A 20194-nucleotide genomic window follows, 5' to 3' on the forward strand; every position below is an offset into this window, starting at 1 on the left:
CGGTGGTGGTAGCCACGTCTCAGCTTCCTCTCAAATTCAAGCTGCCCATTCATGAGGCGAAGCTCATGGTCACTTTTCCAGGCTGGCCATTCTCCCAGGAAGATAGAGAAAGACCAACGTCCCCATTCCATTCTGTTTAGGCTCCCTGGAGTTCTTCCCAAACCCCAAATGATTTTCAGAGAAAGGGAGGTTTGGGTTTTTAGCCACGGAAGACTGTCAGCATCTCCTTGACTTTGATTCTAACAGGACTTACGTCTGCAGCACTTGGAAGATTTTTCTTTATTATTATTATTATTGGTTTTCACCCCACTTTTTAATCATTGGAAAAGAGTAAATACGCCCGCCCAGCTCCAGCCATAACGGAGTTGAAATCATGTCTGTCCTAGAGCATTTTAACCATTTTGGCCAGCCCGCCACCATCTCTGTTTGGGTTTTCTAGAGTAAAATAAGAAAATGCCCAAAGCTCACACAGGCCCAGCCCTTCCGGCCGCAGGGAACTTTTTATCCCTTGAGACCCGGGACCTCTGGATGATTTAAAGAGCATCAGATTCTTATTTAAGAAGCCAGTTAAGCCCAGCTGGAATATTTTAAGGTTTAACCCTCTGATAGCTGGGAGAAAACCTTTCTTAAGTCTGAACTCACACCAGGAGCACCCCCGGAGTCGTGTGTTGATCATGATGGCAAGCTCTGTGTGGAAGCAGGTCTGTTGTGTTCTGAGTCACCCACCCTTGGACAGAAGCTTTCCCTTCTCACTGGTTCGGGAAACTGGGTGATAATGGTACAAAGCAGGGGTCACCCCAAGCATAGCCCTGGAGTACAGCTGTGGGGTTCTTTCTCCTCCTGCCGGGAAGCTGCCCTGGCGTGGTCTAGATCAGTGGTCCCCAACCTTTTTTGGGCCACGGACCGGTTTAATGTCAGAAAATATTTTCACGGACCAGCCTTTAGGGTGAGACAGATAAATGTATCACGTGACCGAGACAAGCGTCAAGAGTGAGTCTTAGACGGATGTAACAGGGGGAATCTGGTCATTTTTTAAAAATAAAACATCATTCAGACTTAAATATATATGGTCTACTGGAAAGTTCTGTCTGTTTTTGGAATAAAGCAAAATACAAATTTTTCTTACCATCAATAAACTTTATTAAATAATATAATTGCCATTATTATTAATGATTTCTTGCCAGCATGAGGGCAATTTGTATATCCCATTTTTGAAAAATGTTTTATCTTTTGATGCAAAAAATTGAACCAGTGCTTGTTTGATATCTTCTTCATTTTTGAATTTTTTGCCTTTCAAAAATTTTGTAAGGACAAAAACAAGTGACAGTCAGAGGGTGCTAATTCCAGGAATATGGTGGATGCGACAGAATTTCTCAGCCTAGTTCTGCAAGTTTTTGACGAGTCCCCAAAGCAGCATGTGGCCTGGCATTATCATGATGCAGTATGGTGTTCTTCCTATTGAACATCGCTGGCCTCTTTTCTTGGACTGCTGTCTTTAAATTATCCAGTTGCTGACAATACTTCTCCAAATTGAGCTTTTCGTTCGATTTTAAAAGCTCATAATATATTGGTCCTCGAATGTCCCACCATATACACAACATTCTCTTGTTCAGAGTCAAACTTGGTTTAGAGGTGGAAGGGCTAGGTTTTCCGGGTTCACAATATGCCCTTTTCCTTAAGATGTTTTTGTAAGTAATCCACTTTTCGTCCCCAGTTCTCATCCGGTTCAAGAAGGGCTTGATTTTGTTCCGAGCAAGCAGAGTTGTGCATATGACGACTCGATCATCCAAATTCTTCTGACTTAATTAATGTAGCACCCATCTTGAATATTTCCACACCAATCCTATCTTTCGAATATGGTCCGAAATGGTTTGCTGAGCTGAATTAGGCTTTTCTGCGATCTCCGATGTTGTCAGAAAAGGATCTTGCTCCAACATGGTCTTAACAACATCGTCATCGATCAAAGATGGTCGCCCAGAACGTGGCTTATCAGAAAGGTCGAAATCACCTGTTTCGAATTTTTCAAACCATCTTCTGCATGTCCTATCAGAAACTGTACCTTCACCAAACACTTTCAATAAATTTCTACATGCTTCTGTAGCATTTCTTCCTTGTTGAAATTCGTATCAAATACAGTGGCATAAATGAACTTTATCAGTAGCCATGGGTACACTATGGCTTCACACAGAAGACTAACGTGAATCAACTTTGTTTTAGTTAATTTGCTACGTCAGTATGTATAAGTAATAAAAATAGAGAGGCACACATGTGCCAAATAAACATGTACTTACGTGTCGAAACCTGTTGTGATAGAAACGGACAGAACTTTCCGGTAGACCTGATAAATAAAACAAAATAATGTAAGTTATTTATTCTTTCTCTTCGGACTGGTACCAAATGGCCCACAGACCGGTACCAGTCTGCAGCCAGGGGGTTGGGGACCACTGGTCTAGATAGATGGCTCCATGGTGGACTAGTGGGGGTGGGGGAGGGGGGAACAGCAGGGGTGGAGGGGAGGGTGGAGGGAATGTTCTCATCTGCCCCCAGTGGTTTCTTTGGGCTTTGCACCTTGACCACCTCCACCCTCTCCTTCACCTGCTTGCTGACCACCCAGGTGCAGAAAGAAGCCCCTCAGCTGGGCAATGTAAGGTCAGAACACAGCTGGCCCAAAAATTTTTTGAAGAAACATGCCATTTCCCGGTTTCTTGTTCTTGGGATGGCTCGTCTCTCTGCACTGATATGCTCCACACCAGTTCGGTTGTTGTACAAGCAGCCAGGCATTCCTTCAGGGACACGGTGTGCGGGCCGGACACCTGGAACCGGGTCCAGAGGGAAGAGGCGCACTCCGTGCGGGCTTCGGGGAACGCTCTGCTAGGCAGAGGCGCAGCCCCGCGGGCCTGAAATACTTCCCAGCTGTTAGCCCAAACCGCGTTTATTCTTAGAGTCGTAAAAATGCAGGTCATGTGAAATATGTGGGGGGCACGCACTCTGAGAAAAAGTCACCGAAGAAAGAGAAAAAACGTTAGCATAAATTTTGGAAGTACTGTACTTGGTGGAAGGAGGGAGAAGGTGGAAAAGGTAAGACATCAGGGCACCACTAGGAAGAAGACCGAGGGCGCTCTGTCCTCAGGGACAAGGACATTTACTGAGGACTGAGCTGTCCCTACTCCCTCCTCAGGCTGGCCCCGATCCTTGGGCCAGGATCCCGACCCTCACCTTCCAGGGCACCAGCAAAGCCAGAAGCCGTGACAGCCCCCGTTGGCATCACGGCCTGGGAAGCGCTCCCCAAACCATCATGTCGGCGGGTTTCATTGGGGCCGTCACAGTCTCCGCCCAGGTTAGAGGGGAGGAGCTTATGATCACCAACCCCCTCTGTGGGAGGTGGTCAGTCCCACTGTATGAGGAACATGGAGAATCGAATGACCGAATGACGGATGTCATTGCTTTGGCCATCAACGCACCAGTGAAAACACCTGCCATGCTTGGGCACGTGGCCCAGGCAGAGACCACCCAGGTATTTCTGTCAGGATGACTGACAGGTCTGAGAGGGCTTTCTAAGTTGAAGGGTGTAAGTCTGGGGGCTGCGGGAGGCGAGGTCTCTGCCATGTGGATAGAGTTGAAATGAAGGACTCCGACAAGGAAAAGTAAGGCAAGAAGAAAAACGATCCAAATGCAAGTTTTGATAGCGGTCCCACTCTGTCTTCAGGATCTAACATCTAGTGATGCGTGCGTGGCAGGTGTAAGGACGGAATAACATGGAAGTCTTGATCATGAGAACATGGTCAACATGTCCAACACCATATAACATGGGAGTTCAACATATTGGTGCTTCTTCACCCATGTCCCCTCCTGGGGCCACGTTGTCCACACACATCCCTGCTCCCTGAGCGCAGGTATATCTCCTGTTACCTGCATCTGGCCTCAGGGAGGAGCCTCCTCGGTCTCTCCCCTCCCCTGCTGGAAACTCTGTCTGCAGCTACAGAGCAGCTGATTTTATTCCTGGGCCCCTGCTGCTGGCTAAAGTAGCTTTCCTAGAAACAGCACATGTCTGTTAGCGAGGTGTGTGTTCCTGTGTGCTGTCCCTCTTCCTGGGTTTACATCTTCTGACTTTTTACATGGACGAGCTCCTGACCTTCTACTAAAATTTGCACCCACACTGTTTCCCAGGGTCTTTGGCATCCCACCCGTAGGGGTGGTTTTGATGCATATGTCAGCTGAGGAAACTGCCACTCTTCAAACCGTACCAATGCTAAGGCCCCGGCTGCGTCCCCTTCTACTGGATGGGAATGTCTGGGCTTGAAGCATGGCAAAAATATTTCTAGAAAGCTGCATGGGCAACTCCAAAACACACCCGGGAACCATAGGGAGTGACAGAGTACTCGGGATTAGACCTCACCTTGCAGGGACTTGGAAGAGCTCCCGAAGGAAGGTGCGGAGTCTGCCACTCATTTCCACCATGGAAAATGGCCTCCTGTGCCACGGGGCGGGGTTGCAGTACCCCAGAGATGGGGATGGAACTTGGGCCCCACTCTAGGTTTTTCTCACTTGTGGGGCCATGAGCTGTCACAAGACCTGGGGCAAATCTGATGAACTTCCTGCCTCCTCCTCGCTCTCTGAGCCAGCCTCTAGCATGGACTCCCAATGGAGCATGCTGCACTAGGGAGGGAAGAGCCAGTGAGGCCTGAAACAGACACGTGTTAGAGAGAATGCACCTCATAGCCACCTGCCTGGACACCTGGAGCAGAGCCCGCAGCTGACCAGCTCCTCTTGGACCTCGTGGAGGTGGAGGGCACAGGGAAACTCCAGAGTGGTCCATTTCAACGTAGGACTCATTTTAATTTTGTTGGACTGAAAAGGGGCCAACTGGGAAACAGACACATTCTTCTTTCCTGTGGCTGCTGGAACTGTGAAGATGGACTAGCCTTTGGGCTGGTGTGCGGCTGTCCAGCAAGGGAAGTTGGCTATGTGCTCACTGCTCTGTCTGAGCGGGAGGAACAGGCCCCCATACCCTGCTCGGGGCTCTCAGGGCCCCGACCCCATCCTGGCCTCTCCCTCTGGAAGGTGCCCCAGCTCCATCGATGAAAGAGAAACCACCCACTCCGAGGGAAGCAGACAGACTTTGTGGTGGCTGGAGTTTTGGCGTAAGACCTTTATTTCCATCTTTGCCTGCTTTGAGCTCATTTGGGAGGTTTCACTTACTTAAATAGGAATGTCCTTTAGATGTGCAAAGTCTGCTTCCCAGACTCTCATGGGCTGTTTGCTTCCAACCAATTCTGAAAAGCTGCCTTCTTAAAGTGTGCCAATTCCTAAGCCATGGAAACGTCCAGTGTCTCCCACATCCATGTCTTGAGAAGCAACGATTATTAGTCCAAAATAATTTTCTTTCAGGTGGAGAATCTTCACATGGAGCAGATCGTGAGCTCAAGGGATAATGTAATTTGGACCTGGTGGTAGCCACAGGAGACCAAGAGGGATCTGGTCCCACAGAATCGTGTTGGCCAAATGAGTCCACTTTCTCCAGCCTGAACCCATAAGGGCATCGCCTTCTGCTGTGGTTCTGCAACTGATATGAGTGGTTGTATCTGATCTGAACAAGTCCTTTTTTATTATTATTATTTCTATTTTTGATCAGGCAGTGGCGCAGTGGATAGAGCATTGGACTGGGACACAGAGGAACCAGGTTCAAAACACCGAGGTTGCTGGCTTGATCATGGGCTTATCTGGCTTGAGTATGGGGTCACTGGCTTGAGTCCAAGGTTGCTGGCTTGAGCTCAAGGTTGCTGGCTTGAGCAAGGGGTCATTCGCTCTGCTGCAGCCCCCCCCCCCATCAAGGCACATATGAGAAAGCAATCAATGAACAACTAAGGAGCCACAACAAAGAATTGATGCTTATCTCTCTTCCTTCTTGCCTGTCTGTCCCTATCTGTCTCTCTCTGTCTTTGTCAAAAAATATATATATATGGAAGAAAATATGTCAAACTCTTCACTTACCCGTTTGAGGTTTAGTGTTAGAAAATGACTTTCTGTTCTATTGCTTTAATTTCTACAAGTAAAACATATTAGACATTTTGAAAAAGAGAAATGTCAGGAGAAAAACAAAGTATCTGTGACAACATCTCCTTGGTTTTATATGTAAAAAACAGCCATTTGCTGGATTTGTTAATTACCATATTTCCCCATGTATAAGGCTTGAACCCAGGGTTGCTGGCTTGAGCCCAAGGTCGCTGACTTGAGCAAGGGGTCATTCATGTATAAGATGCACCTTAATTTGGGGGCCCTAAATTTGAAAAAAAATGTATTACATAAAGTTATTGAACTCAAGATTTATTCACCATAAAATTCATACAACTCAACAAACACAAAAAAGTGGGAAATGCAAGTAAAAAATCTACTACCACTGTATAAGATGCATCTGGTTTTTAGACCCCACATTTTTTGAAAAAGGGTGAGTCTTATACATGGGGAAAGACAGTATGCCATCCCCGGTAACCCCGTGGAGAGTGTGCTGTTACCAGTGAACATGGGAGCGGTCAGCTCAGGTAGTGGAACTTCTCACATAATCTGCATCATCACCCACGACAGCGTCACCTTCTAGCGGTGTGACATCCTGTCCCCCAGAGAGTCTGCATGCAAGGAAACTGCTAACCATGACCTTGAGCCACCAGCCTGATTGAAAGCTACATGAGGTGAGGAATGGCAGCCTGACCTAGGACCTGCTGATGTTGGGATGTGTGTCCGTGAACAGCTATGGGGAGTCTTTCTGAAATAAGATGCCAGTGGTGGAAGAAGAAAGCCCAGGCCACCCAGCCCTCCATCAGCCAGCTGGCTGTTGTGGGCATGTCAGTCTCAGGGGCAGGAAATGTGAAGTTTACAAAACCAGCTGACCAGACTTCAACCCTGGGGCCTGAAACCCACGTTTAATTTGAGTTCCCAGAACCGAAAGTCACCCAGTGATGACCACAAAACCAATAGCCCACCAGAGAGAACGTCCCACCTCTCCTCTGTCTCTTCTCAGGGTCCTGTGTGGAGTCACAGCTGTGCCCATTAGGGGGAAGCGGTGTGAATTCTCAGTTCAGAGCCAGGCCCTGAGAGGCCCTGCTGCAGGTGGGGGTCTGCAGCAGAGGTTTCACAGAGAAGTAGCAAGTTCCTCCTACGAGTTCCTACTGCACTTGGGAGAGAGGGTAAGGTGTGGCTGGGCTCAGGCTGAAAGGCTAATGTGGCCACCGCCCATCTCTGGATGGAGAGAGAGAACCAAGGTAGATAGGACTTATGAGAGCTGCCTGACTCTGCCCCATCTGTATCCAGGGACACCCGACATCCTGAAGAAGAGCAGGTGGAGTCTCGACCAGCAACGACCTTTCCTTCTCAGCCTGAGTCGCCCAATGAATGCCCGAGTAATGACTGTCACATTTCCGTTGACTTTTCCCAAATGGCGGGTCGCCCCTGGCGAACCTTGCTCATTATGCTTCATTCGGGCAAGCTGGCCCAGAAGCAGAAACCCCCTGGCCTGAGTTGTGAATGTTAGGTGCCCCCTAGCTCCAAACCCTGACACCTGAGGTGTGTCAGAGAACAATGGCTTATTTCACACTCCTGTGAAGTCTCGTGTGAATTGGGAGGCCTCCCTCCATTGGTAGCTCTGCTTCTCCTGGTCTCTGTCCTCCTCTGCATGACTCAGGAGGGAGCGCTGACCTCTGAGAGGGAGCAGGTCTCTGGCCAAGAAGAGTCACCAGCTCCACTTGGACTCATAGCCCAGGGCCAAATGCCACACGATTCCAACGTGAATGCCAAGGAAGCAGGACGTGTTCGGGGAACATGGGCAATAACCGCTGTGCACCAATGGTCTCTGGAGCCCTCATATAATATTGGAAATGTCATGAACTTCCAAATGCAAGCACAGGGCAGTAGAAAGAGCCGTGTGGCAGTCTGGGCACAGAGTTCAGGAACCATTTCTGCCACCGGTCAGCTGGGAAGCCCTATGCTCTTCCACACATCAGTGTCCCCATCTCTAGAAGGTGAATAGAGTTGCAGTACCCCAGTGTTCTTTTTAGGTAAAAAAAAACCACAATTCTACAAGAAGGCTTATGAGAATGGCACGGGGATGAACTTTCAGCATCTCTGCCAAAGATGGTACACCAGGAAAGCCCACATGGAGACAGCAGGGGTCAGGGTCCCCTTCCTTTTTCTATTGCCTGCTCCCCAGCCCCCGTGGGGTCATTTAGGAGGCTGTCAACTCTTGGGAGCCTGACCGTCACTGAACTCATGCTCTTAGAAGTTCATCGAAAAGTCTTGACCTGTGGTAGCGCTGTGGATATAGCATTGACCTGGAATGCTGAGGTTGGATGGTTCAGAACCCTGGGCTTGCGTGGTCAGGGCACATATGACAAGCCACAAACAAGCAATGAGCAACTGAAGTGAAGCAACTAGGAGTTGATATGTCTCAATCCCCACCCCTCCTCTCTCTATAAAATTAATAAATTAAATCTTAAAAAAAGAAAAAAAGAAAGAAAGACCATAGAGGACCTTAATTCTGCTAAGTAAAATCAGCAACAAATATCTACTCGTATTATTAGAACATATGGGGACACAGGGGGAACCTCTGAATTTTCTAGTCCATTGCGCATGCATATATCCCCTCTCAGTGAACTGAGCATCTATGGGGAAGCTGTGGTATTTTCAAGTGGAATTTTTAATTTGACCTCTAAGGGTCGTCCCGGCTTTCACAGTTGTGCCTCTCTGGGCACGGGCAGAGGCCATTGGTTAAGAGCAGGCTGTGGAGCCAGGTGGCCCAAGTTCTAAGTGAAGCAGCAGAGGCTTGGGTTCCTGGGAAGTGGGTTCTGAGTCGAGGTTAGAGGGCGAGAGGCCCCCCAGAGAGTGCCCCTGGGGTCAGCTGCTAAGGAAGGAAAGGACGTGACCAGGACTGGGCACAGGCAGACGCTGACCGGCCCCTCGGGATTCTGGAGCTGCAGTGGACCTTCAGAATTATTCTGAGAGGGAGCAAGGGGCTGAGCCTCTGTACCCCCGGGTCAACCCGTCATCCGATGGGGGCTGCTTAGGAAGCCGTCCCGGGCCTGGGCAATCCCTCTGTCCAGCCAAGGCTGTTCCTAAGAGGGCTGGCGGGCCCCCTGTACCCACACTCTCTGCAGCTGGAGGCGTCTCGGTCCTTCATTCTGCAAAGGGGCCCCGAGGAGACATCAAACTACCCTATAAGCACTTACTAGTTACGTGACCTTGAGCAAGTCACTGGGCCTCTTGGTCTAAAGTTTTACAAACAAGCAACCGGGGTCTATAGGACTACCCACTTCACAGACTGTGATCACTAAATGAGAGGACATGTCAAAACAGGTACTGAGTGCTTACTGCATGCCTGGCACTGTTCTGGTGTAGGTTATTGTGTGCCTTCTAGGCTCAGCAGGAACAGGAATGTTTACATTGTTGCATTCATTGGGACTGCGGAGCCTTGTGGGAACGTGCACCCTCAGAAACCTACTATTGAATCCGCAGAGGCCCAGACTCCCAGGCAAACCACCGAGCCTGAAGGTCCATATTCATACCTGATGTTACAACCGTAAAAAGCTCAAGGAAGAAGCTGCTGTAATTTTACTCCTTAAAAAATTTCCTTTCTAACGCTTCTGTGTATGATCAGCTCTGATCTCTTCTGTGTGTTGGGGCAAATGTTGTGTGCCCCAGAAGGAGAGGCATTTAATTAAGAGCCCCATCTTCTGGACTTAGGCCCCGCTTCTCCGTATTTTTCGAGGCCCTGGGGGGATGTATGTCAGACGTCCCGAGGAGCCCTCAGCCTACGGCAGGGCTCGTGGGGGGATTCTTGCAGGTGTGGGCCTCGCAGGCTCAGCCGGCAGCACTTGGTACAGGCCACATTGCTGAGGAAGACAATTCTGGTGCATGGAGGAAGTCCAAGCCCCGAGAATGTGGGGTTTGCAGGACACAGGAGGCAAAGGGCATGTTGGGGTGAGCGAGTCTTCTAGTCTTCCTTGTTCAAGTGAGACTGACACCTGGAAACTTACTGGGAACTTCCCATCTGAGGGCTCGGGACATAGCTCTGCATCCTCTGGGAACTGTCCCCACACCTCTGGAACCGGCCTTCCGTCTCTTTCAACAGGGGCACAAGGCCTGTCTAAATACCGATCAGAAGCCCTGAAAAGACCGGAGCTCCACCCTGCTCCGGATGAGCCTTCTCACTGCCGGATCCAAGACCATCTTGTCACTGTAAAAAGTCACACGGCTTTGCCCTCCTTGGCCGGCAGGGCAGGGCAGACAGCGGAAACTCCTTCTACATGGAAACCTCCAATTATTTTTCTTTCTTCTCACCAATAAGCCTTGTTTGTCACCTGCCCTGACCCCACAACGATGTCCCCCCCCTCCTCCAGCCAGACCTTCCCGGCCCAGCCCCTTCCCTGCAGAGCTGCCGGGCTGCTCCCTCTCCCCACTTGTTCAGCAGCACACAGTTGTTTCCAATTACATTCTGAGGCATGGGCGGCGGTTCCCAAAGCAGCTGTCTGGTCCGCAGTTGGCCGTGGCTGCAGCGGCCTCGGGAAGAGGACGCTTTCCAGGAAGAATGCGAGCCTTGCTTGGAGGGCAACTTAAGGATGCTTTTCCTTTGCTCACACCCTCTCTGTTTCTCTCTCTCTCTCTCTCTCTCTCTCTCTCTCTCTCTCTCTCTCTCTCACACACACACACACACACACACAGTGTGGGGTCTTCCTGTGCCCGTAAGCAGAGGCGCCCTGTCCAGAAGCAAGTCCACAAGAGGCCAGGATGGAGGGGCCTCAGACGCCCTGGCTTCCAGAGCATAGAGGAAACCCGAGAACAGCAGGCTGGCCGCCCAGGTCCTCACTGCTGCGGGAGGGGCCCGGGGAAATGCAGGCCAGCATGGGGCCCTCCCCATTGGCAGAAGGGAGAGGCTCCTCCCGCTGTGACAAGAAAGGACCCTTGCTGGGGGCTGTGAAGAGCAAGAGAGAGGATGGGAGAGACAACAAGGAGAGTGGCCTGACAGCCCCTTAGGACCTGGGCTACAGGCCAGGCTCGGCACAGCCGGTATCTGTTCTGTGCTGGTGTCTCCCAGGTTTCTCCAGACCCACCCTCTGCCCTCTCCACCCACATGCCGCTGTCTGCCCAGGAGGCTGCTCCCTGGACCAAATGGACAGCAACCTGGCCTCTGGCTTCCGGCTGGGTCTAGTCGATGGCGGCGCTGGAAGGAGATCAGAGGGGAGGAGGGTGGGACGGAGGATTTGTTGCCCAGCCCCCCCTTCACCCCCACCTCTCTGGAGTTGGCTGCCTCTGTCTACCAAAGGCCACAGCCAAGCAGCCTCTCCCTCTCACCAGGGAGGGCAGCGAGGCTCCCTGTGGTTGCAAACCCTGGGAAGAGAGAGCCACACACCTTCCTTCCTGAACCCCCCCCCCCCCCCGCTTCTCCAGGGAGTTCCTTGTTCCATGCCTCTCGGAGATCCTGAAGGATAAAAGATCAGATTCATCTTTCCGATGTTTTAGGGGTGAGGACTTGGACCAACCCGGCCCTCAGCACAGCCTCGCAGAGGAGAAGGATGGACGGAAGCAGTGACTTCATTCTTCAACTTGACACCCGAGGCCCCGAGAGGTGGACCCCCTGTCCGGCCCACCTCCCTGACACCACCCGCTGAGGCTGGGAGGGTGACAGGACTCACTCTGCCTTGTCGCTCAACAACACTTTGGGCAGAAACTCAGCCACCTAGGGGCTCTGCTGAGTTGAAGCCACAAGGAAGGTGGACCGAGAGCCTTGTGGGTGAAGCCGGCCCCGAACAGCGTCCATCCCCCTCGTTCTCCCTCTGACCGCAGCTTCTGGGGTCTCTGTGGACCCCATCACACCAGCTATTTTTCCTGTCCTTGAGTTTTAGGAGGTTTCCCTGAAGTTTTATTACCAATGCTTCTCTCCTTGTGCGAGATTGAGGATTGAATAAATAAGTAGAGGAGAAAGGACAAATCTTCCTACAGAAAATTCCAAATAACATAAAGATGACAGCCCCTCTGATCGATGCAACTTAACCCTCCCTCCCTATAAGTGTGAGGTGGGCTTAGTGACTTACTTCGAACAGGTGCGGTGTGGAAATGGAGAGACAGTGCTTCCACGGTGAGAACCCGGCAGACACAGCTGAAACCAGCCAGCCAGGTGAGCGTCACCAGTGCCGGGTCTATCAGCACACGAGTGGCTATTGTGTACCCCGACGTGGACCGCTGGGAGGAAAAGGATACTTCCCCTCTGTCGCAGTTTTCTCTAAAATCTATCACTCTCATCGAGCATTGAGAAAACATCGGACAAGCCCAACTTGAGGGACGTTCTACAAATAGCAGTCTTCTTAGACAGCAGAGAAGATGACAAGAAATTGTCTCAGATGAAAAGAGAGTGAGGACACATGACAACCCAAAGGACAGTGGGTGTCCTGTTAGATCCTGGAAGAGAAAGGGGAGGTCAGTGGAAACATTGGTGAAATCCAAACAAAGCGTGTGGTTTAGATAATAGTGTCACCCCAATGGTAGTTTCCTACTTTATTTTTGGTGGGGTTTCTTTTGTGAGGGGGGTTGAGAAAGAGAGAGAGAGAAGAAGGGAGAGAAAAGAGAAGCATCAACTCATAGTTGCAGCACTTTAGTTTGTAAGTGCCTTGACTGGGGGGTGGGCTCCAGCTGACACAGCGACCAGGGGATCATGTCAATAATCCCACGCTCCCGCCGGATGAACCTGTGCTCGAGCCGGCAACCTCGGGTTTTGATCTGGGACCTCAGCATCCCAGGTCGACACTCTATCCACTGTTCCACTACTGGTTGGGCCAGTAGTTTCCTACTTTTGATAGAAAACGTTAACAGGATGGGAAGCTGGATGAGGTGCATGAGGACTCTCTGTACTGTCCCTGCAGCTTATTGTAAACCCACAATTGTTTCAGGAAAGTGAAAAGATACCTGCGAAGCTCACTGCATCCCCAGGAATGCCAGAGAGCCAGCCTGGGTGGTCACAGAGCCAGGAACTGTTGCCATACCCACAGGGCAGAACCCAGCCAGCAAAGCCACCAGGGTCCCCACAGGGCACAGGTGGTGCAGGTGTCACCACCAACACCACAAAACTGGCCCTTTGCTCTGTCATTGCTGCTTTGAGAAACCAATGTCCCTTCTGCCGCCACCATCTGTCACCAACCTGAAGCCCCTGCTTCCTCCCGCCATCACTGGCCATGTTTGCCAATTAGCTGCAGGGAGGTCAGGCCCAAGTGCCTGGCATTTCAGCTTCTGTCCCCACATGGGAGGGGGCTCTACTTCATAAAAGAAGAGCCTCACCAGACAGAGGGAGGCGGTTCCAGTGCTCAGGGGCAGGAAGAATGTCCATTATGGTGATGAAGACCTTGCTATTGGAGTGGCCCGCCGAGGCCCCTTGGAGGAAGTAGAAGGTAGATGGGGCATGATCAAACAGAAACCAAATTTGAGACAAAAGCCAACAGCAGCTGGCCCTCATCCCTCCTTGGGCAGAGGTGAGATTCTGACAAACAGCAATTCATCATGGTCACACAAACGTCCTGTTGAGCAAGCAGCAGAAAACAAGAAAACGACATCACTTCTGTCTTCCTCTGCCACTTCAGTCAGCTTCCTGCGCCATGTCTGCTGAGTTCTCAGCCCAGGGGCAGGGGGAACCTTCAGTCATTTTCTGGTCACTCTTGAGTAATGTTCTAAGGTCACTCTGAGTCATAAATCACAATTTCAGATTAGCACTAAAAATGCTCAGCCTTATATAAGAGCAAAAATAAATGTGCTGTTTAAGCTGAGACTTTTTCCCTCCTCTGGTTTTGAGCATGAAGTCAGGGAAGGGAAGTGTTTCTCTTCCCTCATATCTGTCCTTCCTCTGGCTAGTCAGGTTTCTACACCTCCGGGGTTGAAGTGCAGGAAGAGGAAGGAGGTCAGAGAGCAGAGAAATGTCTACTGATGTGTTCTGCCCTACGGCGTCGAGCCTGTGCCCTCTGTGTCAGCAGAGATTTGAAGCTGACTTTTTTCCCATGAGCTCCAACGTGGCTCTTCAGAGGTGTGGGAGATCTCTCGCCTGTCATCCTTCAGTGGGCAAACGCCACTCCTCTCTCCACTGCTCATTTCCTCCTGTCTTCCTCATCCCCGGGAAATCAAAGGGTCCCCGGCTTCTCTCTACTCAGCTCTTAAGGTTGCACGCCTCTCTGGACCACCTTCTTGAGGACTTAAGAGGACCCCATGCCGGCTTGTCAGGACCCATGGCTGGTCCCCAGGGAACACTCACGTTTCCACTCGCTCACCAAACAGAGCCCAGAAGACCTGGTCTCCTGTCACGGGGACCGCTTCATTTTACCATCAAAGCAACAGGACCCAAAACAGACCCCGAGTCCATTACTCACCACTCTGCAGTATTACCGGCCTGGCAAGGTACAGGTGGGCGCTGTGAGGGATGGGTGACACACCAGGGTGGGCCGGTGGGCTCCTGGGTTCTTGCTGCACCACTTGCTGGGTGACCAGTGAAAGCAAAGAGCCTTTCCTACCCTTTGTTTCTCTCTGTCCTCTTCTCTGTACCCCCCCCCATCCTGGCACTCCTTGAGAGGTTCTGGACAACACGATGCACCTTCAGCATGCAGGAGCAGTCTCTGGTATCCTGCGTCTCGCATACAGTAGGTGCCTAATAAATGTGTGCAGATCCCTCTAAGAAGGCAGCCTCTGCGGTACCTGTGGGGCAGCCATGGTGTTCTCGGGCGTCCTAGCCCAAGACGCCACCATCCAGCATGCCACACTGTGGCCCACATCTCTCCCTACATGGGACCAGCCTATTGAGTTACAATGTTCTAAAAGAAGCAAGGTGTGTACAGCGCAGTCCCATTCTCAAGACAGGCAATGTCAGTGAAACATGTCATCACCTCCCATTACCTCCCATCCACCCTCCAAATGTGTCCTGCAGCCACAGAAACCTGAAGAACCAGCGAGGAAAGACAGCTCCTGGGTCACTCTCACGGTGCCTAATTCACGCAGGACATCATGGAAGTGCACCCAGGTGTTTGAGCAAGGTCCCTGAAAGATTGGACTCTGCCAGCCCCTCCAGATATCAAAAAATGTTAGAATAGAACCCCCCCATCTCCAGCCCACCCCCAAAGATGACTTCTCTTATGCAAAAAGTCAACCACTCTTCGGATGTTAACCTTTCGTATCCACTTATCAATTCACCAGCCACTTGTTAGGAGGCAGTGAATTCGCCAAGGAAAGGAGTTGAGACTCGGCGGTTATAGCTCTGCCTGTGGGAGAAACCATTTCAGGCTGATTTTCAGTTTCCAAAACTTCAGTTTTCAACACTGAACAAGGCTTTGCCAACACTTTTCAGTCCGTGTTTGGTCTGAGCCAGCACCAAATGGTAGGTATTGCTTCTTTTTAATTGAACCCACCTGCAAGTCAGTAGACTATTCCAGAACCTCTGGAAGAAAACTTTCTAAGCCCTACATGAAGTCTATACTTTCAGGGATCATTTCTATAGTTTGTTACTAAGCCCTACATGAATTAGTTGGTCAATCAGGGAGTTTGGACGTCTGAGCTCACCCTGATGTTCTGCTGTAGCAGGCACACACACACCATGTGAATGGTCATTGGGAAGCATTGGTTTATGTGTCATTACAACACAGGCACCGATTTTATTTGTCTGGAGTTGCAGAGTCAACAGCAAAAAAAGAGAAGGGGAACCAGCCTCTTGTGTTTGGCCAGCATAACAATCCTAGCTCTAGAAAATCTTACGGCTGAAGCAAGAAAAAGGCCAGCAGGTCACGGAGCCAAGTGTGCCTGATTTTCCACACAGACCGGCATTCTGCATGCCCAGTTGAGGGGGTAGTCAACACCACTTACGGGATGCAGGACGCCCCTTGGCCTTCTCCTTCTGTGTGTGGGCTCAGGCACACACTGCCACCTGGCCCCTCCTCAATGACCAGCTGCTTGTAACAACTCTGCGTTGCAGAGTGATCAAGCCAACTTTGACTTAGGACTTTTATTCCTCCTTCTTTGCAAAGGGATCAAGGACAGAAACACTGGGAAGGGGCTCGGTATAACACAGGAATGCGGGAGTGCGGGAGGCAATCACTTTGGAAGACGAGTCAAGAGGCTTTTTCCCACAGCAGTTGTTTGTGACCAGGGGTGGCGGCAGCAGGAGTCCGTGGCATTGGATCCAAGGATCTCAGCCATGGGTAGTCGCCTCTGGGCTCAGGGATGCGGGGCTTCTGTTCATTCTGTAGACTGGGAAACCTGTTTTCGCAGTTCAGATGGGGTTGGGAGAGAGAAGCAACCTAGAGGGAGCAGAACAGGGGGTGGGGGGCTTTTCCATATGGAACACATCAGAGGCACCAGACTTTTGGCCACATTTTGACCTCATTTTTACCTCTGTAAATATCCTACATCATATATTTTTGTTGTTGTTGTTTTCCCAATGTGTTCTACCTGTTGATATAAGGCAAAAATCTTTTTTCCTGAAAGAATAAATAGGAAGAAATGAGTCTGCCCTCAAGTTTAGTTTGGTTTTTAATACATCCTCTTTTAAAGATGTTCATGTGTACTATCAGCCAATCAGCGTTTCAAAGATAACATGAACTTTCAGTATGTTTAGACATTCTGCTCTCAGGGGACAGTTTTTGCCTCGACTTGGAATGCCTTGATGAATCCTTCATTGGGAAAACAGGAAAAATCTTCATTATGGCTTAATGCAGGGCTCCTCAGCCTAGGCACACCTGACACTTTGGGCTGAATAATTCTTTGCTGTGTCCTATGTATCACTGGATATTGGGCAGCATCCTTGGCCTGTATGCACTCAATACGAGCAGCACCCATTATGAAAACACAAAATATCTTCTGTGGATGGCCTATTTAATTGCCACCCCCCCTATCATCCCCCGACGACATGGGGGGCTGCTCCACTGGAATGCTGTCCTCGTCCCAGGGAGAGGGTGAGGCATGAGATTCTCTCTCCCTTTGCTGGTGGTTGGCCAAGGGCTGGGAATAATATTACTCGGTTTTCAACAATGAGATCCAAGACAGAGAAAAATGTTTTGGAAGAGACTCCCTTGATAAGATTAATAATAATAATAATAATAATAATAATAGTAAAATCCTAAAAAAGGTCTTTGGCCATTTCTCCCACTAGGCTCCTGCCTTGGCATGTGATTGTATTGTTGGAGCCTTAGCATCTGACGATCACAAGGACCAGGACACAAGGACAACAGGCCAGCAGGTGGAGTAGAAAGGACAGAAGAGCTTCTGTCCCCAGTGACATGTTTGAACTGTTGAACCAGCCTCGAATGTCCACCTCAGGCTGCTTGTTTGTTGAAATGACTCAACACTTTATTGTTTAGCTAAACCAATGATTGACAAACTATGGCCTGGGGGTCACACCCAAGAACCAGGCACAGAGGCTGATGTGAGTGCCCACGGGGGCTCCAGCACACAAGCCAGACACAAACTGGCCATGGTTTCAATGTGTTGTCAAGTCAACCCAAATTGAGGCATCCAAACGCTTTTAACAAACTTTTTATTCTTCTGGGCTTCAAAGATACAGTAGTGTTGATTGTACACAGCAGAATAGAAAAGGCTTCTTGCAACACAACATGTTCAGTGGATACCTTCCAACGAGGCCGCTTGGTCCCCACCCTCTGGAGCACCAGCACATTTCCTGCATTTGGAGGTTAAAGCTAGAGACAGTCCACAGAGGACAAGACATGACAAGAAAACACTGGAAACCAACTTACTGACTTGAAAAAGAGCCTCTTCCACTTGTGGACCCAGCTGCTGACTCCCTCAGAAAGAGAGAGTCTGGGGCGGGGGGGGGGATGTGCAATGCCTTCCCCCACTAATGCCAGCCCCCACTGAACACCGCTCTGGGCCACGGGCCAACCTGTACTATGGCACCTTGGCAAATGGTTCACCTATTGACCGCGTCTTCTGCACACTCAGAGTCACATGGAGTTCACAGTGGGGAGCCCGTGAGACGAGTGTTGTACCAAAGTCACAAGAAACACCATTCACGTCTCACCATGGGGCCACAGCCGAGCAGAACCGGGCTCTTCTTTGCCTCTGTACTCAGCACCTGTCCCGGTGCCTGGCACACAGTAGGTGGTCAGTGAGGAACAGCCCACGGTCTACACCCAGTACTGGTTGTGCTTCAGCGTCGGGTTGGTGCATCGGCAGAGCTGGACCATGTCGGGATGCAGATTCACCCATGCCCCCCAAGGAGCACACTTGTCCGGGGGCTCGGTGACTGGAGAGGCCACTGGTGCACACGGTGGGGCCCAGAAGGGACTGACTGGGGAACTGCTGGGGCTGTGTACCAGGGGCGTCACTATGACAGTGGGGACAGTTCTGCTTCTTTCTGGCAGAGGACTTGTGGTTGTGGGTTCCCGGGAGGTCTGGGGCTCAATAAGAGATTTTGTCTTTTCTACCTTCTGGCCCCAAAGCCAGACACACACGGCCACCACAGTGACTATCAGCAGGAAGATGGTAGCAGCCAAGGGTACGATGACCACCAGAAGGTATCTGCTCTCCCCGGGCTGGGTGAGAGCCCCCCGGCTGGCCTTGGTGACAGCTGGTGGCCAAAGAACCCTGGTGGGAGAGGTCTTGCCATCCATAGGGGGGCCTTCACTGCCGTGGCCTCCCCAGACACCTGCTTCCTGCTGTCTGGTTGGGGTCAGAGTCCACAGAGCCTCTGTCTGTGATGTGGGTCCCAAGGAACCCACAGCCTTCCTCTGAGAGGGAGCTGGAGGCACAAGGTCACCTGCAGTGACAAATGAAGAAACATCAGGGGGGAGAGTTTGCCAAAGTAAGGCATCAGGTGGGACTACAGTGAAGAGGAGAGCGCCCACTGCTGGCTGGACACAGTCCGCCCTGAGCAGGAAAGTGAAGGAGTCGTTGAGCCTACTGGTACCTGTCACATTGGCGCGTGGCTGGAGCAGCACCAGCCCCTGGTCGATGTCCCTCTGAGTGAAGACAGTGGCGTCTTCTGTCACAGGGCCATGGCTCGCTCTCCGGACAAGTCTTCCATGGACTGGGGGGCCTGTCACTTCAAATGTGGGGTTATTGTTAGTCCTGTTAGCCAGCTCACTAGCATCAAGGTCCTCTCTCGTCAGCCGATAAGCCACTCCGTTGGCAACGGTCAGATGTGACCGAGCCCGCAGGAGGGGCTGCACCCGGATGCCCAGCACTTGCCCAGTCAGGTTGCTCTCTGACGTGAACAGGAAGAACTGCAGCTGGTCCTCGGAGGCCGACATGTTTGTCATGTGGTAGGAGAGTCTTCCCGCATCCAGATCTTCCTGCCCAAAACGGAAGACCACCTGGTTCTCCATGAGCAGGCGTCCATTACAGGGAGGCTGTGTCATCTTGTAAGTTATCTGGGGGCTCCTCCCATTGGTCACTGCAAACAGGTGAGCACTGGTGACAGGGACGGTTGTCCAGCCTTGGGGGAGAAGCAGGTCCGTGAGGTTCACCAGGGTGATGGTGACGGGGATGACCTCCAGGTGGAAGAGCTTGTAGAGCGGGCGGTGTCGGCCGTCGGTCACACTAAAGTAGAACATTCCGGGGGACGGGCTCCCATCGTGCGTGAAGCAGAGCTGGGCGTTGTCAATGTCAGCTTGTGTGAAATGGTGTACAGGTATCTCTGGGCTGTGAGCCAGGGACAAAAAGCCGTTGGTAGGTGTGCGGAGGAGCGTGTGCCTGATCTCCCCCGGAGGGCTGTCTTGATCTTCCACCTTCAGGCTTGCAGGTCCCACAACCAGCCTGTCACCCTGCAGAACCTTCAACCGAAGCCCTTTTGTCTTTAATGCTGGTGGCTGGTTGTTAACAGGAGAGATGGTGATGTGGAACACCTCTTCCAGAGAGTCAGCCTCCGGCTCGGTGGCAGGCTCGCTCTTTGGGTTTGGCCACACGGCAAAGGTGAAATGATCGGCCAGTGAGTCGGAGTCATCGTGAAGGTAGGTGACTCTAAACTTGTTAATCATGTCCTGGGGGAAATTGGGGTTTCCTTTGGTGACATTGCTCTCTCCGACCATAATGGTTCCGTGGTGAGGAAGAAATGTCACCTGGAACCAGATTTCGTGGGAAGAACGCTGGGATTGGGGTAATTTCTTTTTTTTTTAATTTTTTTTTTCTTTTTCATTTTTCTGAAGTTGGAAACAGGGAGAGACAGTCAGACAGA

The 20194-nt window shown here is 51.0% G+C and overlaps 1 protein-coding gene and 1 pseudogene across 1 annotated transcript in view; one reads left to right on the forward strand and one right to left on the reverse strand.

The window, feature by feature from the left end:
* The first annotated feature begins 15477 nt into the window (after positions 1–15477).
* Positions 15478–15575, forward strand: LOC136321513 (small nucleolar RNA U3; annotated as a pseudogene).
* A 1915-nt stretch (positions 15576–17490) lies between these two features.
* Positions 17491–20194, reverse strand: part of LOC136319496 (chondroitin sulfate proteoglycan 4-like) — a 46794-nt gene continuing 44090 nt past the window's right edge. The window contains 1 exon segment of the mRNA XM_066252740.1: positions 17491–20124. Coding sequence (XP_066108837.1) covers positions 18147–20124 — 1978 coding nt within the window. The 3' untranslated portion in view covers positions 17491–18146.

Source organism: Saccopteryx bilineata, chromosome 1, assembly GCF_036850765.1.
Source record: "Saccopteryx bilineata isolate mSacBil1 chromosome 1, mSacBil1_pri_phased_curated, whole genome shotgun sequence".
Classification (NCBI taxonomy): domain Eukaryota; kingdom Metazoa; phylum Chordata; class Mammalia; order Chiroptera; family Emballonuridae; genus Saccopteryx; species Saccopteryx bilineata.